At 36.2% G+C, this 26,076-nt stretch overlaps 2 protein-coding genes across 11 annotated transcripts in view; one reads left to right on the top strand and one right to left on the bottom strand.

Annotated features, from left to right (window-relative positions):
- Positions 1 to 3,045: 3,045 nt before the first annotated feature.
- PDE338 (Nucleic acid-binding proteins superfamily) lies at positions 3,046 to 8,378 on the bottom strand. 3 transcript variants are annotated; one of them, XM_089154208.1, is made up of 8 exons: positions 7,386 to 8,378; positions 7,157 to 7,231; positions 6,983 to 7,054; positions 6,633 to 6,713; positions 6,351 to 6,448; positions 5,419 to 5,544; positions 3,889 to 3,937; positions 3,046 to 3,763 (listed from the first exon to the last, which is right to left on the bottom strand). In XM_089154208.1, the coding sequence occupies exons 1-8, from the start codon at positions 8,268 to 8,270 to the stop codon at positions 3,593 to 3,595; spliced, it is 1,557 nt and encodes a 518-aa protein (XP_089010334.1). In that variant the 5' UTR covers positions 8,271 to 8,378; the 3' UTR covers positions 3,046 to 3,592. The 3 variants fall into 3 exon arrangements, with proteins under 3 accessions (XP_089010334.1, XP_089010325.1, XP_089010340.1); XM_089154199.1 differs by having other exon boundaries at positions 3,051 to 3,763; positions 7,377 to 8,378; XM_089154214.1 differs by lacking the exon at positions 3,046 to 3,763 and having other exon boundaries at positions 3,889 to 3,971; positions 7,377 to 8,378.
- Positions 8,379 to 9,104: 726 nt separating this feature from the next.
- LOC149026554 (RNA cytidine acetyltransferase 1-like) overlaps positions 9,105 to 26,076 on the top strand; it is a 39,279-nt gene continuing 22,307 nt past the window's right edge. Inside the window, exons 1-8 of one of the 8 annotated variants that reach the window (XM_089154177.1) lie at positions 9,108 to 10,019; positions 12,080 to 12,207; positions 12,326 to 12,419; positions 12,487 to 12,646; positions 13,098 to 15,472; positions 15,869 to 15,976; positions 17,004 to 17,187; positions 17,797 to 24,543. In XM_089154177.1, the coding sequence (XP_089010303.1) occupies positions 9,831 to 10,019; positions 12,080 to 12,207; positions 12,326 to 12,419; positions 12,487 to 12,585 (510 nt within the window). In that variant the 5' untranslated portion in view covers positions 9,108 to 9,830 and the 3' untranslated portion in view covers positions 12,586 to 12,646; positions 13,098 to 15,472; positions 15,869 to 15,976; positions 17,004 to 17,187; positions 17,797 to 24,543. Of the gene's footprint in view, positions 10,829 to 12,079; positions 12,208 to 12,325; positions 12,420 to 12,486; positions 15,473 to 15,868; positions 15,977 to 17,003; positions 17,188 to 17,796; positions 24,544 to 26,076 lie in introns of those variants that run through there. The other 7 variants (XM_089154149.1, XM_089154184.1, XM_089154170.1 and 4 more) reach the window with 7 other exon arrangements.

The following is a 26,076-nucleotide window of genomic DNA, read 5'->3' as shown; positions in this document are numbered from 1 at the left end:
GTAACTTGAAAGTACTTATGAATAAAACTATAAAAGTAGGGGTGGGGGGTGGGGAGTGATCTCGAGAGATCGTTACAGATATGAATTATCTTAGGGCCTGTTTGGTTACATGAGTCTGAAGATTTTAAATATCTAAAGATTTCAAATATATGGAGTTATAATTTATAAAATTAAATGTTTGGTTGTAGAATGAAATCTATAGATTCATCCTAAAAAATTATTTGATCGACATGATTTTTGTGAATGTGCAAATGTATAGCTTTTTTGAAATCTCTGGATTTCACCCCTTACCCATAAATCTACAGATTCACGTTTTTAGTGTAAAAAGATGAATCTCTAGATTTCATGGAATCTAGAGAATTTTAGAATCAAATATGTATAATTCTCAGATTCATGAATCTAGAGATTTCAAATCTCTGGATTCATCTAACCAAATAGGCCCTTATCAAATTTAGGTTTTTTTATAGTACATTCCTTATATGGTTTATAAAAGTATTCTTTAAACTATTTTTTTAACTAGTTTGTTCATAGAGAACAAAAGAACAAACCATTTTAAGTTAACTATTTTATCATCCATTCTTTATAAAAGAATGTGTAACTATTTTCAGATACCCATATCAAATGCATCTCTAATAGAGGAGTTAGCTCATTTTATCTTTAGTGACATTTTGCGAGTGTTTTATTACAGTGTTCTTTTTTATTTTGAGAGATAAAAATAAAATAAGGACAAGTTTGGCAATGGTTGCTTGTTTTCCGGAACCTATAAAACATAAATGAACCTATTAGAGGAGTACTAAAATGGAATTATTTCTATAAAAAAGAGAGAAGAATGAAACAGGGATCCCTTCTCCCCTGAGTGGAGAAGTGAAGAGTAATGGGAAAAAAAGGGTTTGTTTATGTTTTCTCCATTCAAAAGATAGAAATGTGAATGTGCCACTAGCTCCCCAAAAACCTGGTTTTAGGGAGTTCAGCTTTCTCTGTCTTTTACACACATGTTCTACAGAGAGAAGAATCAGGATTTCAGGATCCAGTTTGTTCCATTTTAAGTACTTCTCTTCTAACATAGAGTCAAGGAAACATAGCTTTTTCTTTTTCTTTCTTTTGGGTTACCAAGAAAACATAGCTTAATGCTTAAGCCCTCTGTGAATTACTTAACTTTCATCTTACACTACTATTACTATAATCAATATTCATGGACTTAGAAGAAAGAGAAAAATGTACGGAAATATTCCAGTTTATTGATCCTTGAGAACCAACTGCATGTCTTAAGTATTGCCAGAGAAAATAAATCCAAATGTAGTTTACTTTCTTACACTATTATATAAAGGGCAAGGTTTTTCCCAATGTTAGTGTAGAAACAATGTTTTATATTTCAAATTTTGATTGTCTAGAACTGGCTAGTTATAAATTTGCATTGCCCAAATTCTGGGACTCATGCACATGATCGTTAAGTTGGCCGTCAGATTGAAATTTTGATCTCAACTATTGAAATTCAACGGTCGAGATTCAATTTCGATCGAAATTTCGGATCTGACGGTCCTAAATCTCGGCTTGACGGTCATTTAACGCGCATGACCTAAGCAATTCCGTAAATTCTACCCAACCCTAAAAATGCAGTACAAATCAGTTCCTAATTTCAAAACCCTGTTTGATACCAATAGAAGAAGGAAACACGATTTCATGTACATGAATCATTTAATGTGAAAAGACTCAAATAGAGAGGAATAGAGTTTCGATACACAATAAGAATCAATGTTGTCAATGTAATGTGATGGATTCATGTTGATTCACCATTGAAAAAAACCGCTAGAAACTAAAAGAGGAAAAAAAAATATACAGACAGCTCTAAATCCTGGAGAGATCATGAGAAGGAACCCAAAAACAAAAAATCCCCAAACCGGCATTTTGAAGATTTTCTTCCTTATATTTGTATTAAAGCAACACTGACTAGACGAGAGAGAAAGAAAGCAATCCAAAAAGGAAGAAATTAGTCAATTATTTCCACCAATAAACCTGGAGGTAAAGCAAGTGCATTTTAATTCTATAATCATATACCTTCGAGAGGCTCATCTTCTTGCGAATTTCTTTTCTCCTGAATTCATTGGTTTCTCTTACCAAAAAAAAAAGAATTTATTGGTGTCATCAGTTCATGGAGCCCATAACCCTATTTTCAATAGCTGTGCCACCTTCTACCACTTTGAATTTTAAACATACATGATACATCTATGGACTATGTGTAAGGTGTTGAAAGTTGAAACTTGAAAGACAACACCTCAAAACAAGGAACTGAGATCGGCTATGAGGATTAGCCGTGAACCTACCTATGGACTACTATAACTTTTATTAGTATTTTTTTTGTTTTAAGTTTCTAATTAATTGTGGCTCTTTTCTGCTGAAAGTCTGAAACTGACTAGTTGAGGTTGGAATACAGAGAAGAGTACTTACATGGTACGAATATCTGGGTTGGGTTTTTGGGCTTGTCGTTTCTGGGTTCGAAGGATTCACATCCATTTGAAATGTGTCCTAGTAACTTAAAATGATTACAATCTGTAACGTTCACAGCACAGGAATTTTTTTCTTTTTTGTCAAAATAAAATTTACTGAATGCAAGAAGAATGCGTACAGCCCACAGCATTCATCACAGAGTTTCTGCTAGAAAATGTTGACCATTTGTTTTACATCCTTTCCCTGGATGCATTCAAACTTCTGCAATAATGCAAAGCCCAGTCCAGGCCTTGTTGCTGCAGTTCTTTTTATTGCCAAAAACAACGGGGGTGGGGAATTCTATATCATGCAACCCAGCAAATTTGCTACATTTGACTGTCTCTGCCAACATGTAAGCCTCAAGTTAGTGACTGCCGATCATGAGAATTCAGAGTACAACTATAGCTCACCTAACTGAGCTCTTAGTTGAACATGCTAACCTATTTTTTCAGAAACATTTCCATCTGACATCTGTGAACTTCAGTTCAGTTTAACATAATCAAATTTCAGAACATAACAGAAGAAGTTAATGAACTGGGAGCAAGAAAAGTAAATCAAAGGCTTACCTCCATGATATACTTTATCTGGTGACTGGAGGTGGAAGTTCATGCACCAGTAGCTTTCTCCCCATTTGATCATTTAGATTGCTGGATGCAAAATGAATGGTCTGCCTGCTACGGTGGCAGCCAATACCGGTGGCTTGGTCAAGTACTCTTTGATATCTTCGTAGGCCTGGTCACAAGCCTTGTCCCAGACAATCGTTTTTCCATGAGCATAGAGAAGGGTTGACATCTTTCGGAGAGATTGGAAATGAATATTTCAAGAGCTATGTTTCCATATTAATTAAATAGCATTTACATATGATACAAATACAAAATTCCAACATTGCACCTCTTAGATATTTCAACAAAGAGAGCACTTATCCAGAGGGAAGAAAAAGCAAAGAAGAGGAAGTAGGGTGTGATTACAAGAACATGTCCTTTCCAAACAAAAATCTGGAAACTCAAAACACCCATGTGTTAATGTTTGTAACTATAAGAAAAAAAAGGATAACTTAGTCTCTTCAGGCATGCAGGGCTGAACACCCATCGTACAAACAACTACCTAGTCAGTCATTTTCTTGTGCAAATTTGAACCATTTCCAATTTGAATATAGTCTTGCTTCGTCATCGAATGGAAGAACATCAGTTGGAAGGTCATCTAGTTTACAAATTGTGGAGACTAGTGGTAGCTTTTGCCTGTACTTTTTGGCCATCTCTTCAGCCTCAGCAAATACTCTCTGTCCATCACAAGAATGTGATAATGAGGCTTAACAAGAATTCTTGCAGTCAGAATTTTAAAGAAGGATTATCAGTTAACCCAGTACAAGAATTCCAGGAGCTAAACAGACAAATAAGGAATCACCTCTTTATTTGATACGAATAGGCCAGGCTCGCTCTCAAGGTCTGCTATACTGCAGGTGACAATGGATTTTCAGAAGCTAGCCACTGTATATGGCATAAAAAAAAAATCTCAAACTTCTAAATAATTATAACACTTAGTTACAAAATCCCACAAAAATTCTTTGTACATGACAGAATGATATGACAAATTTTAGGAATTAGTGTATCAAGATAATTGTTATTCTATGCATCAAAAGCCTTCTAATTATACCTCCAAGGGACATAATGGGGGAGTAGCAGTAACATTGGGAGTCCAGGAACATGGATCTACCCTTAACTGTCAACCAATTGGGACCATTTTGATGAGATGAGTAACACATCAGGAAATTGAAGTCGAATGCGCACACCAGGCATAAGGGACTAAGGGTGGCTTCATTTGACACAGATGAGTAATTCATAAAAGTTAATTATTTCTATTCCCTTAACCCATTCTAGACTCCATGATAAGATAGATGCATTGCATTTCACCAAATAAGTAGTTTTTTCCTTTTCCTCACCCATAAGATTACATATTATCTTGGAATCTCTATACACTAGAGAGAACATCTTTGAGATTTCAACTTTATTTTTTGTCGTAGGGTAGGGAACAAATAAAACAAAACAATCATTGAGTATCTGGTCTAATCTTCTTTGTATTAATAGCGGAACTCAGCTTTATTCCAACTAAATTACATGTATTGTTTTCCTCCGCTCAGCTCAGTCCAGAGTGACAAAAATTTATTAGTCCTATGACGCATATATTTTCTCCCCACCTGATCTTTGTTGAAGTTTGACTAGTAAGATGGGTGGTGTCTTCATGTAAATCCCCCTCTCCACTCCCATCGCGTGCGCAAGCGGGGGGGGGGGGGACCAAAAACTGGTGACGCGTGTTTTTGACTTTCTGGGAATAGTACCCCAAGTGAAATTGGCTACTTGAAAAATAATTCCAAGGTCTGAACATAATATAGGTTTGATGCTCCATTTGAAGCAAAATGCACTTCCCCTGATTGATGTCCCTTCTAAGAATGTCCAAACGTTTGAAAGCTCTGTAATCAATCTTTTATTGTTTCAGGTGACTTAAACAAACTCTCTCCAAGCTTTCAAGTTTTCTTCTTTCATTTATCAGGAAGTTCACTCCTTTTCTTGTATCCACCATTTCAAACTCAGGTTATATTATAAACTATCTAATTCTCAATAAACTCACTAACAAGAAGCAGTAGCTTCAAATAGTACATGGCAGTATTTTTTGAAAGCAAAAAGTACAGAAGAACAAAAGCTCATTGATGGGGACAGGGTAAAACTCTACAGAATATGATCAACATCCTAGATGTATATCACGGTATAGAAGATATAAATCCATCATGCTGAAATGATGTTCTGCCCACAGCATAAATTCTTTGAAAGAGGCACTACTCATAAGGCAATTAGCCACACCCACACATGATTGATCTTTATGCATTATCAATAAAACAATGTAAAAACAGAAAGGTGAAATAGTCCATGTCTTGCTCACCTAAGTGAAATTTTATCAGAGAACATTGACTTCACCACGAGAACTTTCACATTTTCACCCACTGTTAGCAAGTCACTGACAGAACCAATTCGGCCATGCGTTATTCTTGATATATGCAGCAACCCACTGCAAGGTTTTAAGTATAAACCAAGATTTGTTGGAAACTGATGAACTAGAAGAAAAGATAAGTGCAAGCTATGTCCATTAATGGCAATCTCTAAAGAAAAGATAGCATTAGGTGAGCTCAAGGATACAATAACAGTTGAAACCTGCCAAGTATCAGAGAGCTAAGGTAGGGCACCAGCAAAGACAAACTGAAATTAACAATATAAGTTGAGTTTACTCATGTTTCAGTGTGCTCTGGTGACTCATACAGCATTTTATGAAGTATAATAATTAAAAAAAGAAAAGAAAATGCACAGGGACATATCACCATATGGAACACCTTGGATGACAATGTCTTATCCACTGCATCCACCTAAAGGAGATTGGCTATGTCAATTGTTATCTTTTATATATTAAGCAAATATATGGTAATAAAAAGGTTACTCCGCAAATTACTGTGTATGATAAATATACCATAAACAAGAACATTTACAAAGGTACAAGCCATCCTAATAAGTGCTAGTCCCAGTGAATTTAATACCAGCATTTCTTTGTTTCTTACATTAAATGATGTGATTGAGACTCTTTGGAAACAAATCGACCTATCTTTTTGGTTTGCAAATTCTTTTCATTTATTTCGTCAATTGTAGGTTATAGCTCTTCTCTTTCTTCATAAACACACCAACCATTGGATTTGCGGGAGAAAACTAGACTTGTGTTAAAATACAATAAGTATAAGAAACAAAATCAAATAAATAATAAAAGTCCAACTAAGCAATTAGAAATACTAAATAAAATTGAAGAGCAGGATAGAGCAGAAATCTCACCTTCTATTGGTCTCACCTATCCTTATCTGTGCCCCATATGGAAAAATTTTCTTAACAGTGCCATCTAGAAGTGTTCCATCTTGAAGGTGCAACAATGCCTGAAATACTAAACAATTATAGAAAAAACTTTCCATTCTATAAAGGGGAATAACGCGATTCAGAAGCATAGAACAATTTTACACTATTCACAGCCCCCCCTCCAAAAAATAAAAATAAAAATAAAGAAGAAGCAGAGAATATGCTAGATATAGAAGAAGAAAAGGCTAACAAAAATGAACTAACCCAAGCTTCTTTCTCACTGATTATTAAGTCATTATTAGCTTCATCTATCCTAGAAATTATCACAAACATCCGGCGTCCCACCTGCAGACCAACAGAAGCAATGCTCAATAAGTATATCCCACAATGCTAAGCTCAAATTTGGTAAAGCAAAGCTTGAGGATAATAAAATATATTCCCATAATATAATTATGATAAAGATACAGTTCAAATACAAAAACAGAAGAGTTGCCTGTGGCTTCAAAGCCACTCGCATGGTTTTGAAAACATGTCATACTCTGGTCTGTGATCAATGGATAATTGACAGATAACAACAGACTGGGTAAATTGACCAAGGGATATGATTAACTTACATTTTCTTTCAAATCTGTGAAGGTATTAACTCTACCCATCAATTCACCTTTAGGAAGGAATGCTCGCAAACCCTGAAAAATAAATCCCAATAATGGAAATGGTTGGAAGAAGACACACCATAGAAATAAAAAAAAAAAAAATACAGAGCTAAGAGTATCAAAACAAAGATACACCTCAATTCTTGCAAGAAGGCCACCTGTGTTCCATTCTGTAATTTTAACCTCAATGGGTTCATTTAGATGTTTTATCTGAGAGAAGGGAAGTAAAAAAAAAAAAAAGTAAGCGTTCAGTGTTATCAGTTATCCTATAGAAACTTGATTCAAAAATGCATAAGCTTCAAAATTCTAAACAAGGAAGTTAGTCTTAAAAATTTTACGAAAAGCAGAAGAGAACCTGCCTCACACGATGCCATGCAACCCGCCGAAAGAGCCGCCTCGTAGAGAGCAAAGGCCGTCCACTAAGTGTTCGACCGAAAACCTCAGCGAAAAGCACCGTACCCACTTCAACAACCGGCTTCCCTGGAATGGGTTCCCCACTCAGAGCATCCTCGTCGCAGACAATGCCCAATTTACCAGGAACCATAAACTCCTCGACATCCTTTTCCATATTACATAAAAGATACGGAAACTCTTTATCATAGAGAGGGAGCACTTCCTTAGTCAGCATTGTCCCCAAAAGATCCGCACCGATGTTTACATCGAGTTTATTCTCGTTACCCGAAACAACAACACCCACCACCAAGTCACCAGGTTTTGGCTCGTAATACTCGATAAGGACCTTCTGCTGCTGCGACTCCTTCCCTTCGTTCCCTTCTGATCCATCTTCTTCTTCCAATTCTTCACCAGAGTCTCCAGTCTTGAAAAATTTCAGGAAAGGAGCCAAAGCATCTTCTGTATCAGGTTTTGTAGACTCGGGTTCCACCTCTGTCACAGAACCACCGTTTACAGGTATGGGCGAAGGCTTTCCAAGCAACTCAAGCCCTTCCATTTCCTGAAATCTTTCGTTTTCGGGTTTGTTCGATACACTGGTACCTCCGGATTCCTTATATTCATCATTGGAAGAGCAAAATGGAATATGGGCTCTTCTCCAAATCAGAGAATCCGGGGAGAAAACTGAATTCACAAGAGTCCCCGTAATGGAAACTGGAAAGTAGTTTCTATTGATTGAAACGGAACATCTGGAATTCTTCTTCTGAATGATTTTGAAGGAACCAGAGAAATCAAGTATACAGGATAAGTTCAAGAAGTTCAGAGGCTTACAACTACAGGGATGATGAAGGCCTGACATCTTATCCAGCACCAGCAACTCATCAGTTTCAACTCTGCTCCGGCTTCACTCCCATTTCTCGAGCGATGTATTCTCAACTCTACTTCTCTAATTGGCCCCAAAAAAAATATACTTCTCTAAAAGGATGAATAGCATGGTTCTCAAACGAGTGGCTGAGCCTGAGCCCATGAACATCTGACAGGGCCCTTTATGTAATTTCACAAACAATGTTTCAAAAATCAAAATCAAAAGTCAAAAATCGCGGGTTCGCAAAAACAAATGGGTGGCTGAGGCCGCTGAGCCCAGGACAAGCGACAGAGCTAACACGAAAAGATAAAAAAAATTTCGAAAATTCAGTAAATCGGATTGGTGTAAGACGATTCCAATTCTGCACTTTTTTGGACGATTTCGGCTAATTTTGAATCGGTCACCACTAATCCATACTCAATTAACTTTGTTGGTAGAAGTTTATGGTACTTGTTAGGTCCCCATAATTTTCAAGTTAAAAAATAAATATAACACCAAAATATATTTATTAAAAATATTAATTATACTATAATACCACATCAGGTGTTGGTGTAATTTCATGTCTTGGTAAGGGATATGCATATTTCCGTATAAATAGATTGGATTATTAAATTTTTTTATTTTTATTTTTCGTAAAAACATGGAAGGGTAAAGGTTTTATGCCCAAGGCATTTAGGAAGATATTTTTGGTAAAAAAAAAAAACATTTAGGAAGATGAAAAGTTTCTTAAATTTTAATTAATTGAAACCACATTTATTGGCAATGAAATGAAGATATAAGATACGATTTTGACCGAATAAAAAAAAAGTGCTTTTGGAAGATGAAAAGTTTCTTAAATTTCAATGTTACAGTGAGATTGAACTTAATTAATTGAAACTGAGCGAAAAAGAAGAGAAGAAGAAACGTTGGGGGCGCATACCAGTCCATTATACTATGCTTTTACCAAATGCAAAAGAGGAGATGCTCAAATCGTCTAAATTTGTTTTCCCTTTTATGGTAGAGAACTCTATGCAGAAAGGATTTCTTATGCAACCTGCAAATCTTTGATAGGTGGAGTGCGACAGCGAAGAGGGTATTTTTGCTAATCCTAATCGAATCTAACTGCAAGTTTTTTGCAAAGAGGAAATTCTTCCACAATCTGTGCGTCGTTTATTGTATGTTCTCTGTTTCACGATTATTACAGTTCTAAATGTATTGTTAACTCTCTTCTCTTCTCTGATTTACGAGAGCCACTCTCTTCCCATTTCTTCCCGGTTTATATTATCTGTTTCCCCTCACTCCATGAACTCTGGATACTATTGCTGCTATGTTGCTTTTCAAATCTTCCTACAGTGATTTCTCTATAACTAAAACGTTTCGGGCCATTCACCATGAATGCTGGAGCGTCTTTGCTATCTCTTTCTTCAGACTTCCGTATTCGCGGAAGAACAAGAACTCTGATACTTAGGGTTAGTAGAAGGACTGTTCACCGGTTCTCCAATTTTAATGTTCAGTCGGTAAGTCCAGTTTCGTTCGAAAGCTTCTGCCGGAGGAAAATCAGTAGAGTTTGGGCCGATGTCAAGTCAGAGCCATAAGACGTCGGACTCGGCATCGGATACTGCTAAGTTTCTAGATTCTCTGAATGATGCTACCATTGTAGAGGATTCTTCAGAAGCCGGGGTTCTATGGTGGGAGCAGTTTCCCAAGCGTTGGCTGATTGTATTTTTGAGTTCCTCTGCTTTTCTACTCTGCAATTTGGATAGAGTAAGCTTCTTTGCTCGAGTACTCTGTTTTGTGAAGTTAAGCTTCTTCTTAATTGCGTGGGAGTCGAACAATTAGCTATGATACCCTGAAAATTTCTATTACTATTTTTAATGTTGAATTAAATATGCCGGTTTCTGAAACAAATTGAAGACTTTCAAGATTACAGTCCTTTTTTTTTTTTTTGGTAAACAAGATTACAGTCTTCATGGTGGCCATTTTCATGACCCCCCTCTTGTTGTATGTTTTCAGGAGTTATGACTGGTTGAGTTTGAGTTATTTTGAATCGTTAACCCTTTTTGGTTTCCGTAGTTCAGTTTGTCTCAGCTTATGTTTATATCTTCGAGGTTTTGTATAGATAGTTAAGATGGTCGGTTCAAATGTTACCATAGTTTGAATAAATGATGATTGAAACATTGTGTAATTATACCCAGATAGTGTTAGTTGCCATCAGATAATCATAATTCTGCATTTGCCCTCTCTTTCTATATAGACGTTTTTGCTGTTACATTGTGATACTGGTCTCTATTGTTTTTGAGGTGAGGATGAAGGAATTAACTACCATGTCTCCCAATAGGGTTTAGGTGTCATGAGCCCCACCTGCCTGATCACTGCATGCTAACTGCATGTTAGAAAGTTTATTAATAGATGGGTATAAATTTTGATCAAAGGAACTGATATCTTTTTGAATCAATGGTGACGATTTTAGCATGAGTGGCGATTTTTTAACCATCTGTCTCCATGAAGTCTCCATGCAGTCTCCATGGCCTTATACGGGGTGAATATGGAGCTCGGTCATGGTTCCAAATCTGGTATGGTGGAACTTGATCATAAAAATCTTTGTTGAAATGCTTATTGATGTACATCTGTGCAGTAATTTGTAATGTTTTCATCATGATTCAAGGATATCTTCATTTTTCTGGTTAAATATGTTGTAGAACTTGCAAGGGCTAGGAACCATGCCTGAAGTATATCGGGTTGAGTTGTTGACTAGACTAGTTTCAGCACCTCATGTTGATTGGCGTTGTGTTGAACCACCGTAGATGCTGGCACCTGTAAACTCTGATAATTTTTTAGATGAAATGGGAGAAAGCTGTGGTGCTTACATTATCTGTATACCATTTGGGCCAAAAGATAAATATACTCAAAAGGAACTCTTGTGGCCCTACATTCCTGAATTTGTTGATGGTGCCCTGAATCAGTTAATTCAGATATCCAAGGCTCTTGGAGGACAGATTGGGGGTGGACAACCAGTCTGGCCTGCTGCTATGCATCAACTTTTTCTCTTGATTTTCTTCTCTCGCCTTTACTCTTGCATGCAGACATCTGATGCTTTCATCTGCATCAGTGGTAGTGATATTTACTGTCCATCTTCAAGTACTGAAGGTGGTCATTCTGAGTTTCCTTTTGTAGTACTCAGACTACCATTCACATATTGAATAAGGTTGGGGTGGGGAAGGGTTGCATAACACATTGGTCAGCTTCAGTTGTGGATAAGAAAGGAGGAAGTGAAGAGCAAATTTATTGCTATGCATTTAAAGTGAAAAACTCAGCATTGGTAAATTTATTATCTTATTTACTTATTTTTTTTTTTCTTCAAATGAAGTAGTTAATATAAGTTGTCAGCATTCAAACATGTGGAGGTTTTGAGGGCAAATTCTGCCTGAAAGTTTTAGAAACTTGTGCTTTATTTTCAAATGCAAGAGCGTGGAGTTGTTTGCACCTTTGATTTAACATCATGTGTATAATGCAGAAGAAAACAAGCAGACGAGGCTAACATTGATAAGTTCAAATGATTGAAATGCAAACATCTAAAAATACAGATAGAAATATGCAATGGGGAATACTAGGGTTAAAGATGTAATATGTATGGCTGGAGTCTAGAAGTTGATTTCTTACATAAGCGGTGTAGTTTTCTGTATTTTGCCGTGCTTTATTTTTCCTGGTTTTATGTCGATCAATAATTGTGTTCAATATTTCTGAAAAAGTGTGCAGTTTGGTCATTGCAACCATATTGAATATTTAAGTCATTTTGCCATTTATTCTTTCTTGTGCTTCTACAGGTCTGTCCTATCAAGGAACTCAGGAAATTGATGAGAACTCAAGCTCTACAATGCCATGTTATATATTGTAAAAATGGCACCAAGCTTCATGCAGTTCCTATACTGGCTTCTCGATCTCAAAGTTTAAGGTATTTGTGTCAAGCTTCTTCCCAGTGGTTGCAAGGATTATGAGTCACTTAACAATGTTTTGGTGCACTTCCTATTTTGTTTTTCCTTGGTTAACAATGGTGTTTCATTTTCTTTTAGGTATTCAAATATTTTTGTAGCTGCACCCAGTCCTGAAAACTTGAAAACTTTGTTTGAGTTCATTTGTAAGGGATTTGACACTCCTGGATATAAGGTAATAGGTCATTTCAAATGAAACTGACCCATTGAACAAGTGAGAAAATGCTTTAACCAATGTACAGGAAATGTCTTTTTGGTGGGTGAGCCGTTTTTGCAACAGTTATGTCACAGCATTGCATTCTTCAAGTTGGGGGTTGAAACATGGAAACAGCCTCTGGTGAAGCAGGTGTGTGGCTACGTAGACATACGCTGCAGTTGAAGGGAGGACTTGTTCATTTGATGGTACTATGTGATTCTCTCAGGACATGTGAAGATATTGAAAGTTTCTTAAGAAGGAAACCATGAAACAAAAGATCTTTGAAACGATTACTTTTAAGCACCTTATTAGTTACTCAAGGATGTGGATAGGTTCTTTTTTGTATGTGCTGAAGATGATAATGTGGGCCGTGATGTCCTTTCCCATGACCTTAAATTCTTAGTGGGTTTTGATTGTCAACTTTTAATTATAGGTATACATAGCTTGGAAATTCCCTGTAGAATGTAGGGTTGAAGATCCTAAAGTTTCCTTGAATTGTAAGTGAATGGATACCATTAGATTCGTTATGGTTTTTGGAAGCTGTTAAAAATTCTAATTCATGAAATTTTTGTGTTCGCTACTGCTCCACATTTCTATCATTCTTGTGAAAGCTCATTGGAGAAGTTTTGAAGTTCATCTGATGAATAGAAATTCCAGGAAACTAATATCGTGGAAGCACAAGGCAAGTTGTTGTTAATCCATGCAAAACTAGAAGTACTAGAAGGAAAGATAGGCCTGGTGATAAGTTATGCGTACCTACATTTTGAGGTTCTTTATCTTTATCCTTTCTTACTCCAATTGTAATGACCAGTTTCCATCTGTCTTTTTTAGGTGAAGAACAAAAGAATTTGACAAGTAACTGACGAGGATTGACGGTGCTCTATGGGTTCCCAATTATGACAAGAAACCTTTGTAACCTTTTCCTGCCTTTGAGGTTATCTTATCTGGATCATTTGATAGTTGATCATGTTTGGTTCATTTGGGATTCAGACAACTAGTTACTTTGATATTCTGAGATGTCCTAATTTCTACTGCTGTAACTTAATAATCTGTGGATGAACTGTACAGTGGACGTTATAGTTTTGGGCCTTGATGTTGTAAAGTTATGTGATTCTTTACAGTTGTTTAGTTTTCAATTTCATGAATTTTTTTCGACCACTTATGGTCATTTTTCATCTGGGTCATGAAAGCTCATTGGAAGGAGTTACAAAGGTTGCATGATGATTGGGAATTCCAGGATACTACTATCATGCAAGCACATGACAAATTGCAGCCAACCTTTGCCAAATTAGCAGACCTAGAAGGAAGTCAATAAGATAAGCAACGCTGTGGCCCTTTTTTTTGGGGGGGGGGGGGTGAATAAATAAATTTATTACCAAAGCCCCGTAGGGGAAAAAGAAAGTACAAGGGAGTAGGTTACAGCTGAGTAGGAGGCCAGAGAGGGGAGCCCAGGAAGCCATAAATAGAAACAAAGCTGTGTTTGATGTGCCTTATCCTTTCTTTCTTTACTTGTCATGATAGATTCCTATCTTGCTTTCTTAGTGAAGCCCAAAAAACGTTGGGAGGGAATTAGAGTAGGGTTAATGGTGCGCAAAGGTCTGTACACCTCTGGATTGATGGCTTAATGTTTCTTTCTTTTAGCCGCTGAGGTTATATTGTCTTGACATCTGATGGTTGGGTGAGCCAGGTTCACTTGTGATTTGAAATAATTTCATTTGATTTGATATCCTGTTGTCCTAGCTTTTAGTACTGCAACTTCATAATTTGTAAAAAGCAATGTAGAATGGTAGGGTTATAAACTAAGTCTAACCGTATAAACTATAAAGGATGTTTTACATTAGGGATTGATCCTGTTACTAAATTGGGTAATCTATCCAATTGAAACTAAGAGGCCATTAAGATTGAAACTGGCACAGTGAACTAGTGGGGAAAATGTTTTAACCATCTTCGCAAGAAATGCCCATCTGATTGGTGAGCCTTTTGTGCAATGATTAAAGTTGGGCTATTGCAATCAACAGGTTGGGGGGGGGGGGGTTTGAACGTCGGAACAACCTCTCCATGAAGCAGGTGCAAGTCTGTGTAGACACTGCTATGGTGGATAAGAGGACTTGTCTCATTGGGTGATTGCCATATGAATGACCAGAAACATGTGAAATTCATGTTCAAACCAATATCAAAAGTTTCAAAAGGTGACTAGGGCTAGCTAGCAGGAGAGAAAAAAAAATCGTTGAAGATTATAGGATGTTAAATTTTAAACATTTCACAAACTATTGATGAGTCCAGTTGGCATGGATGATTCATATATTTTGTGATGCTTTTGGATGCTGAAGTCCTTAAGCAAAATCCTTGAAACTGTCTTATTTGCAGCTGCTGACACTGTTTCCATGGATGATTTGATGTTCGCAAAAGCAAAGGATGCAAAGGGTACAAGTTGTGTAACAAAATAGGCCAGTTATTGGTGATTAAAAGAATGTTATCTGCGTTTTACGATCTTGTCTTCAGTACCTGCATGCAGAGCTATTTTCGTACTTCATTTATTGCGTTCTAGAATGGTTGTGTTGTTTTGCATAAGATGAGTGTTCTAGTTCAGTATTTTTTACATTCAAATGCCTTATATATTGTCTAATATTTTCGTAAGCTCCAATATACTTATCAAATATTACTTTCCTTTTGTTTGTAACTTGTCTTAGAGATTATGTTGCTGATGTTCAGGTCTTGCTGAATGATATGCATGTTCTGAAGAGTTCCATCAACCTCTCCTTTTTTCTAACTGCAAGCAGCTGATAGAACATGCAAATGAGAAGGTATTGAAAATGGGGAAAATGTTTTCAAAATAATGCACAAGAAATGTCCTTTTAGTCAGTGAGCATTAGTGCAAAGATTAAGTTGCGGTATTGCGATCATCAAGTTATGGGTATGAAACTTGGAAACAGCCTCCGTGAAGCAGGGGTGTGGCTTTGTAGACGTGCTGCAGTTGATGGGAGGACTTTTTCATTTGATGATACCATATCAATCGCTTGGAACATGTGAAGGTATTGAAAATTTCTTAAGGGGATTAATGAAGAAAACCATGAAACAAAGGATCTTTGAATACATTGCTTTCAAGAACCTTACTAATTATTTGTTTTTTGGGAGGGGGGGGGGGCAGCATGAACAGACCAGGAATTCTTAGTAGGCTTTTTGATCATCAATTTTTAAGTTTAGGTACACATAGCTTGGAAATTCCTTGTAGATTTAGGGTTTAAAATTCAAAATTTTCCATGCATTATAAGTGAATGGATACCATTAAATTTGTTGTGATTTTGTAAAGCCCTTTAAGATTCGGATTCATGAAATTTTTTTGTTCACTAGTGCGCTGCATTTTCCATCATGTTCATGAAAGCTCAGTGGGAGAGTTTTGAAGTTTGTCTGATGATTAAAAATTCCAGGAATCTAATATCATGGACGCACAAGACAAGTGGTTGATCCATGCAAAATTAGAAGTACTCGAAAGAAAGATGGCTCGGGTGATAAGTTATGCATACCTACATTTTGAGGTGCTTTATCTTTATTTCTTTCTCCACTTGTATTGACAAGTTCCTATCTGTCTTTTTCTAATGAAGCAAAAATAAATTTAGAAAAGGAGCTGAGAATGATTGATGGTGCTCTATGGGTTCTACCCTTTGTCTAGACTGCTTGCATAATCTGGCCTATTCCTGCTTTTGAAGTTACATTACCTGGATCATTTGATAGTTAGACAAGTTGTTTGTTTGAGATTTAAAATAATTAGTTACTTTGATCTTCTGGGTTGTCCTAATTTGTAATATTGTTAACTTCATAATCTGTAGATGCAAGGTATAATGCTAGGGTTTTGCAAGTAAGTCTAACTGTACAATGGACAGTATACAATTGTGCTCAATGTTGTAAAGTTATGTGACCTATTCCATCAAAATTAGTAGGTCAATATGGATGAAACTGGTCCACCAAACGTGTGGAAAATCTTTTTACCAAATACACGTAAAATGTCGGCTTAGCTTGGTGCAACGGTTAAGTTGTGCTATTGCATCATCTGGTTGTTGGGTAAACATGGATACAGTCGCTCCAAGAAGCAGGCTGTGTATGTATCTGCTACAATGGGTGGGAGTACTTGTGTTGATGATGTCATGTGATTCATTATTGAACATATGAAGTGTATGCCAACACAATATCCAAAATCTTGTAAGGGCACTAGAGAAGGCTACCATGAACAAGAGATATTTTAATCCATAAATTCGCACACCTTATTTGTTACTCAAGGATGTTCAGAGACTGGTTCACTGATTTCTATTTGGGCTGAAGATGATAATATGGGATTTGAGGGAATCCTTAGTAGGCTGCATACTTGCAACAAATCTATGTTTAATTATAGGGATAAAACCTTGTCGGCTTGGAAAGATTATAGGATTTTAAGGTTCCAAGTTTTCCACAAATTATCAGTGAATATATACTACTGAATTTTCTTGTGATTCTTCACAGCTATTTAGTTTTGAATTTCATGAATTTTTGTTGACCACTTAAGCTCATTTTTCATCTCGATCATGATAGCTCATTGGAGGAGTTACAAAGGTTGCATGATGATTGGGAATTCCAGGATACTACTATCATGCAAGCACATGACAAATTGCAGCCAACGTGTGCCAAATTAGCTGACCTAGATGGAAGTCAATAAGATAAGCAAAGCTGTGGCCTATCAGATTGTCAAAATGGCACCAAGCTTCATGCAGTTCCGGTACTGGCTTCTCGTTCTCAAACTTTAAGCTATTTGTGTCAAGCTTATTCCTAGTGGTTGGATGGATTATGAATTACTTTACAATGTTTGGTGCAGTTACTATTTTGTTTTTCCTTGGTTAACAATGGTGTTTCATTTTCTTTTAGAGTTTTAGGTATTCAAATATTTTTGTAACTGTACCCAATCCTGAAAACTTGAAAACTCTGTTTGAGTTCATTTGTAAGGGATTTGACACTCTTGGATATAAGGTAAATGCCCCAACTTGGAATTATGTTTGCATTTTTTGTGGTGTTCGGTTGACTAAGTCTTATAAATGTCTTGTAGGCTTTGTTAGAATTAAGTATATTATGAGATAAATATAATGTAGAAAAACAATTGTAAGAGGAAGAACTGCATTATAACTTGGAACAAAAAAAAATTGGAGTGTAGAATCATTTGATTAAGGTATAGAAAATGATTGTCAAAGAGATTTTAAAACAAGTGGATTTTCATAGTCTGGAGACTTTTGACAATGAGTAATTTGTTTTTAATGTCTATGTTTCAGGAAGAAATGTGTGTGTTTTCAATTTGTTTCTTATCTTTTTTATTGCAAATTTCATTCATTTGCAGGAGCATCTAGATTATGATTAGGTGAAAAGTGCCAATCCTGAGTTCAAGAAGGCAACTGTGCGGATAAATATCTAAAAACAGCACAGGCAAAAATTCAGGTAAGTATGAATTAATTAAGTTTAAAAAAAGATTATGATTGTTTTACACATGTCATGATGCCACATTTAATAATTGAAGATTATCCACAAATAGGCACAGACATTTATGAGCTGTTATTCCTCTTGTATGGCTGACTTGTGTTTGTGTTCTACACCATTAAGTCGCTTGCTAGCTGTTTAATTATATCTAGGTGTTCCTAGTATTTGAAAATTTCTTAAACTACTAGTTTAAGTGTTTTTAATCTGAAGTTGTAATTGACTGTCAGATTAGCCAATTGATGAGTTACTTGTTCAAGAGTTATCTGAGCTGTGAACCATTCTCCCCTCTTTTTCTTATCTCCAAGTTACTGTTCATAAATATTGTTCAGTCACAGAACAAGGCGGAGAATAGCTCCTTAAATCTTATACTTCTTCATTCCTTTCCCAAACAGGATGCTGAAAGCAACAGCTCACCAAACCTCTCAACCTTTTTTTATCAAAAAATAATTCAAATCTTGCTTTTGTGGGGCTGCCATTCTGATATTTGATTCCTAGTTCATTATCTAGGTTGGTTGACTCCATCAGGAACATGTTTGAATGCTTTTCCCATGAACATGAAAAGCTTTCCCAAGTTGAACTGTTAGTTGTTGATGAAGCAGCGGAAATTCCATTGCCAGTTGTAAAGTCTTTGCTTGGTTCATATTTTTGGTCTTCCTCTCAATCATCGTGAATGGTTACTGCACTGACTGCTTTCATCTAGTGTATTTGATAACTAGAAAACCGTATTTTGTCATGGATTGCTTAAATTTTACTTGTCACATATAAATATGTTTTCACTTTTCCTTCTATTATGACTGTCCTGATTTTCTATCTTGATCTTTGTTTCTGGAATTGGTGAATGTGTTGTATGTTCAAAGCTATGAAGGTACTGGTCGCTCCTTATCATTGAAGCTTATACAACAATTGGAAGTGCAGAGCCAGATGAATACCAAGAGCATTGATGCCATTGATGGTAATCAATCTGGTATGGAAATATTTTCAACTTGCTTTGTTCTAGGAGAAGTGACCCACAATTGTGCATGAGGCTTAGACTAACTTGAATTCTAGTATTGGTGCAATTCTGCTGCTTCTACATAGCAGCCTATGGATGCCAAATAATTATTTTCATTTCGTCAGTGGCTCCATGTCCACAGATTGGTAGGAATCAAGTAGTTGCAAGGCAGACTTTCTAGGGTTTTGTCAAAGATAGGTTATATTTTAGATACCTCTCCTCCCTGTTTAGTAGCAGCCTTTCTTCATTATTAGATGGCCCATAATGAAATCATTCATAGGAGTAAAAATCAGATCAATCTTTTTTATGTCACTGCATTAGCTTGGAAGCAACTTTTACAATTTTTTGACATTTTTTTAGATATATATGTCTTCCAAATTATATACTTTTCATGTATCATTGTCCCAAAATTGTACAGTTTTATATTAATATGTTTGGATGGATGTAGGTAGAGTTTTCAAGAAGGTTGAACTCAATGAGGCTATCAGATATGCTTCTGGTGATCCAATTGAATCTTGATTGCATTATTTACTGTGTCTGTGGATGCTATGAGCTCCATGTTTGCCGCGTGGGAAAAGCCAAAAAGATAAAAATAAAAAATGGTGATTATGTTTGCTGACCTGTAAATCTATCACCAGCAGGCCTCAGGTCAGATCCCTGTTAGTTTTTCCAGCGACTTTTGAAATCTCAGCGACTGTCCAATTGCATTGGTTTGTTCATTCTTCTTGTTGTCATTGGGAGGGGAAAGAAAAATATATAATAGACTACCTGGAGAAAAATGTTTGTCTCTATCCTTTTTCTTTTTTCTCTTTATTTATTATAGTGTCTTTTTTTTTTTCTTTTTTTCTTCTAGGTCTCTATCCCAAAAGTTATACAATGCATTTGCAGTGTGTACAGACAAATACATATTGGTTGGTTTTTCTTTTGCTTGGGGTGCGGGGGTCTGCATATTGATACAAAATAAAGACGTAAATCTCTCCAAAATGTATATCTAGGTCATTCTGCTGCCTTGATTTCCAATTCTTAAATGATCACCTGGCCATGAATCCACCCACTGGACAAGATACTTGATTTATTGGCACTGCTAAACCCAGATGATGCTATCAGATTAGTTTCTCTAAAACAGTGTAATCTTCCACTCTGTCCTGTTTAGGAACTGCTGGAGACTCAATTATCCTTGCAGTATGAACCATGGTGGGCTTTTTCTTTTGCACTAGACACCACTGCTGCCGAGTTACATTCAATCCGTAACTTCTGCCACATGCATTTCGTTGGTTCTTTCCATCTCAGTAGTGCTCAAACTCTGGTTCAAAGTTTGATTTGATGACTAAGAAAATTTGAAAGTATCCCACCACATGAGCATTTGTATCTCCAAATACATTACCTGCTTGTGTTGCATCAGTTCCCAATTGAGCTTCCATCTATTTGAGCTTGCAAGCACAATCTTATTTCAGTTTTCCCCTTCTTTGGAAATATCAAAGAACAGGCTGTAGTTCAAGGATCTGTTCATAGATTTCCATATCTTTCCATGTCACTCAGTTCTACCTATATGATTTTGTGCCTTGTCCCGAAGTTGCTCAAATTGGGGTTTTTTCATCATGCCTGCTGCTTTGAGGAGTTATTGTGAATTGCTAAAAAGATGTGAAGTGTACGGCTAACCCAATAACGATAGTTTTGCTCTGCAAGGTTCGTCCACCACACTGCTCGTGCTAGTGGTTCCCTTTACTCTTCCGAAACACTCCCCTACCGATGCATTCTTATATCACACTACTTCTGGCTTGAAAACACTGTTGAATTTGTCTTAAGAGAAATTGTTGTCTACCCGTGCAAAATTAGCTCTAAAGGGATGTTGGATCTAGAAATAAGATATCCAAATCAGTTTTTTGATGGGCCTTACCTTTATTCTTTTCTTTCTCCATTTGTCATGACAGGTTCCCACCTTCCTCTCTCAATGCAACACAAAACTGGGTAGAAAACAGAAAGGATTGATGGTACTCAGATGGATTGTCCAGCTTTGCATAATATGGTGTTCTTCAGCTACTGAGGTGTTTTCTGGTTGTTGATGAGGGAGACTTGAAATACTAGCTAGTTGTACATTCTGCTGCCCTGATTTCTTTTACTGCAACCTCATTATTTTATAGATGCAAGGTATAATGGTAGGATTATATGCATGGAAATATAATTGCACAACGGATTGTCCATATTTGGTCTTTGATATTGTATCTAAATTAGGTGATCTATTCCCAATGAAACTATTAGGTCACCAAGTGTGTAACTGACTGACTATGCAAGTTGGAAAATATTATAACCAAATGCAAAAGAGACTTGTTTTGTGGGGCGAGCCTTTGTGTAATGGTTAAGGTTGCAGGTTCCAAACATGGAAACTGCCTCTGATGTATCCATGAGTGAGGGCTCCAAATATGGGCCAATGCCGCCAGGAAATTAGAGAAATGGAACCAAACAAGGGAATTTTGGTTTGGTGCTTTAAGGGGCTTGTCTAGGGTTTAGGCACTAATTGGAAATGTGGCTTTGCCAATACGGATTGTAGGTAGTAATGAAGGACCATTCAGAGTTTCAGCCCGTTCTATGGTCTCCCAACTTTATGGGGTCAGTCGAGGGAAACTAGGAACCCTTGGTCAAATGGGGTTGAGGGGGTATTATTTGGATGGATTGAATGGTCAGGTTGCTGCATATTTCTTTTGAATAGCAGTATATTCTGATAGGGGAACATTGGAGATCTAAATTGGGACTGAATTGTGTTTTTCTTTTTAAACATTAGCAGCTGATCTTTATTTATTTTTTATTTTTTAACTAGGACCGGTTTTTATATTGATGAAAGTTATATTGCTGCTATGGGAGTTATTGTGATATTGGGTGTGTGAGAACATTAGATCACTCCACAAATTATGTATGTATATGTATATATTTATTCCTATAGTTCGTAAGTTCGCACATATACTTGTAAAAATTTCTAATATAGAAGTAGGTTTTTGTTTTCTTGGATTTTTATTTTTTTTAATTTTTTAATTTTTTTTTTATGGATTATTGATAGACTAATTGCATATAAAGAGGCTTCAGACTTGTCATGGTAACTAGGTAGCATGTATCGACGACTATTGTGATTATAGGTATGTTGCTTCAATTTAGTAGTGTCCTTGTTTGTTCCTACAAGCTCACTTATTGCGTGCATCATGTGAAAATTAGACTATATGTGGTTAGAATAGAGGGTTTGCCACAACCTAGCAATTTAAGGATTAAGGAGATTTATGGTGGAAAATCATTCCTAAATGGTGATGTGCTGATAAAGTCCCTTGATTAGGTAACATGTATGGCAAATGGAGTGTAAAGTTGGGAGAAAAGCTTGGATTTTGTATCTGATAATAAATATGCTACTTTATGCAATGTGTTATCAGCTCGTTAGAGATACAATTAGTATAGGTTATTGCACTCACTGACTCTTTGAAAATTGTGAATTTGTTAGGTCTATCCCTGTTCTCTTATATGTTAAATGTGCTATGTCAATAATTAGACAATTTATGGTGATAATACTATAGTGTTACTCCAAGTCTCCCCCTAGCAGGGTAATGATTTATGAAGATTTATGTAGGTATACCTTTTCTTGATGAAAGGAGCCTATAAAGCCTGTCAATGAGATAAGATATCTTGTTGGTGGCATATGATGTTGTAAAGAGAGGTTGGATTTCACCTTTGCGGAAAAGTAAGCCACTTAACGTAGCCCCTTAGAGAATGGCACCCGGCATTAGTATATGGTTTACCACTCTAGCTCTAAAAAAACCAACAAGGTCACCTTTATGTGTTGAGTCAAGGTGATTTGAATCGCATAACGATGAAAAGCAATGAAGCTATATGCTTTTTTAAGGCTGATGAATGGAGGAATGAAACCTGTAATTGCTAGAGGAAGACAAGATTAAAGAAAACATTTTAGATCTCCGTACAATCTATATGGCTGCGTTTGTTTGCTGGAATAAAGGGGGGTTGGGAGGGAAAAAAGGGGCGGGCAAATTCTTGAAAAAGCAAACTTTACTTTTAAATCCTAAAAGTATAGTTTGTTTGATTGCTTGGGGTGAGAAAGTTTGAGACAAGTTTTCTTAATTTAAGGAAACTTGTTTGGTGAGGTTGCAAGCCAACTTTTCCACCCCAAGCCTTTTCAAAATCCCACAAAATGTGTGGGATTTTGTGAAAAAGTGTGGTAAAGTAAAAAGTGGGATCCACAATTAACACTTTTTCACAAAATTCCTTTCCTTCTCCCTCACCCCACTACACATGGGGCCCACATTTTTTTCCCCACCCCACCCAAACAAACGCTGTCTATATTGTATGTATGTACAAATTTATTCATATAGTTTGCATGTCTACCTATAAAAGTTTTTCTAGAAGCAATGGATGTTTATATTTACTGGATTTACGTTGTTTGCTCATTGAAGGAACAATTACATATACAGAGGCAAACAGACCTATCGTGGCAACTAGGTAGCATGTACAAATGATTGTTGTGAATTAAGGTATGTTTATTCTATTTTGTAGTGGTGATGTTTGCCACAACCTAGTAATGTAAAGGATTTAAAGAGATTTATGGTGGTATACCTTTCTCAACATGATATGCCAATAATGACCTTCGATTAGATGACATGATGGCATATGGAGTGGGAAGTCAAAACAAAGCTGGGATTTTGCGCCTGAGAGAAAATAAGCTACCTGATGCAACATGTCATTAATCTGTCGCAAAATGGTACTTTACATTTGTATAGGGTATACCACTCATTGACTCTCTGAAAATCCCAAATTTGTTAGGTCTGGCCTTATTGTCTCGTATATACTAATAGACTAACCTATTAAATGTATCATTCGATAATCAAACCTTCTATAGAAAGAATGTAAGTGGAGTGGTGATGATGTTCATAAGCTTAAGCTCATTTGTCACTTACATAATGTTAGAAATTATATAATACATTGTTATATAGTTTAAGCTCATTTGTATAATATGTGGTTATATAATAGAAGTTGTGAGTTCATAACTTTAAGCTCACTTATTGCTTACAACATGTAAAAAATTATATAATGCGTGGTTAGAATACGATAGTTTGCTATGACCTAGCAATGTAAGGGATTTAAAAAGATTTGTGGTGGTATACTTTTTTCAATGTGATGTGTTGATAGTGACCCTAAATTAGATGACATGATGGCTGATGGAGTGGAAAGTGAGAAAAAAGCTGGAATTATGCGCATGAGAAAAAACAAGCTACCTGATGCAACATGTCATTAATTCGGTGCAAAATGGGACCTTCCATGGGTATAAGGTATACCATTCATTAACTCTCTGAAAATCCCGAATTTGTTAGGCCTGGGATTATTGTCGCGTATAAACTAACCTACTAACCTATTAAATGTATCGTTTGATAATCGAACCTTCTATAGAGAGAATGTAATAGGAATGGTGATGCCCATAACCTTAAGCTTACTTATCACCTACGTCATGTTAGAAATTATCTAATTTAAGTTCACTTGTATAATATGTCGTTATATAATCAGAGTGGTGATTTTTATAACCTTAAGCTCACTTATTGCCTACAGCATGTCAGAAATTATATAATGCGTGGTTAGAATCACATTATTGCCACAACCTAGCAATGTAAAGGATTTAAAGAGAACCATAGTGGTATACCTTTTTGAATGTGATGTTCCGATAATGATGACATGAAGGCAGATGGAGTGGAAAGTCAGAAAAAAGCTGGGATTTGCGCTTGAGAAAATATAGGCTACCTGATGCAACATGTCTTTAATTCGTCGCAAATTGTCACCTTACATATGTATAGGGTATACCAATCATTGACTCTCTGAAAATCCCGAATTGGTTGGGCCTTATTGTCTTGTATAAACTAACCTATTAAATGTATCATTCGATAATTGGATATTCTATAGAGAGAATGTAATATGAATGGTGATGTTCATAATCTTAAGCTCACTTATCACCTACATCATGTTAGAAATTATATAATATGTGGTTATATAATATAAGATCACTTTATAATATGTGGTTATATAGTAGGAGTGGTGATGTTCATAACCTTATGCTCACTTATTGCCTACAACATGTCAAAAACTATAGAATACGTGGTTAGAATACGACAATTTACCACAACCTAGCAATGTAAAGGATTTAAAGAGAACTATGGTGGTTTACCTTTCTCAACATGATGTGCTAATAATGACCTTCAATCAAACGATATGATGACAAATGGAGTTGAAAGTCAGAAAAAGCTGGTATTTTGTGCATGGGAAAAAATAAACTACTTGATGCAACATATCACTAAACTGGTGCAAAATGGGACCTTACATATGGATAGGGTATTCCACCCACTGACTCTCTGAAAATTCTGAATTTGTTAGGGCTGGCCTTATTGTCTTGTATAAATGAACCTATTAAATGTATCATTCGATAGTTGGATCTTCTATAGAGAGAATATATTAGGAATGGTGATGTTCATAACCTTAAGCTCGCTTATCAGCTACATCATGTTAGAAATTATATAATATGTGGTTATATAATAGGAGTGGTGATGTTCATAACCTTAAGCTCAGCTAGTGCCCACAACATGTCAGAAATTATATTATGCGTGGTTAGAATACAACTATTTGAGACAACCTAGCAATGTAAAGGATTTAAAGAGAACCATGGTGGTATACCTTTCTCAATGTGATGTGTCGATAATGACCCTCAACTAAGATGATATGATGGCAGATGGAGTGGAAAGTTTGAAAAAGCTGGGATTTTTGCACTCGAGAAAATATAAGCTACCTGATGCAACATGTCATTAATATGCTGCAATGTCGCAAAAGGGCACCTTACATGTGTTTAGGGTATACTACTCATTGACACTCTGAAAATCCCGGATTTGTTAGGTCTGGCCTTATTGTCTCGTATAAACTAACCTACTAAATGTATCTTTGGATAATCAGACCTTTTATAGAGAGAATGTAATAGGAGTGGTGATGTTCATAACCTTAAGCTCACTTATCACCTACATCATGTTTGAAATTATATAATATGCGGTTAGAATATGACAATTTTCCACAATCTAGCAATGCAAAAGATTTAAAAGATTTGTGTTGCCATACTATATGTGGTTAGAA

This window comes from Hakea prostrata, chromosome 1, assembly GCF_041222555.1.
Source record: "Hakea prostrata isolate BN-2017 chromosome 1, UWA_Hpros_2, whole genome shotgun sequence".
NCBI classification, from domain to species: domain Eukaryota; kingdom Viridiplantae; phylum Streptophyta; class Magnoliopsida; order Proteales; family Proteaceae; genus Hakea; species Hakea prostrata.
Note: the sequence above shows the minus strand (reverse complement) of the source record. Positions and strands in the feature narration are given on the sequence as shown.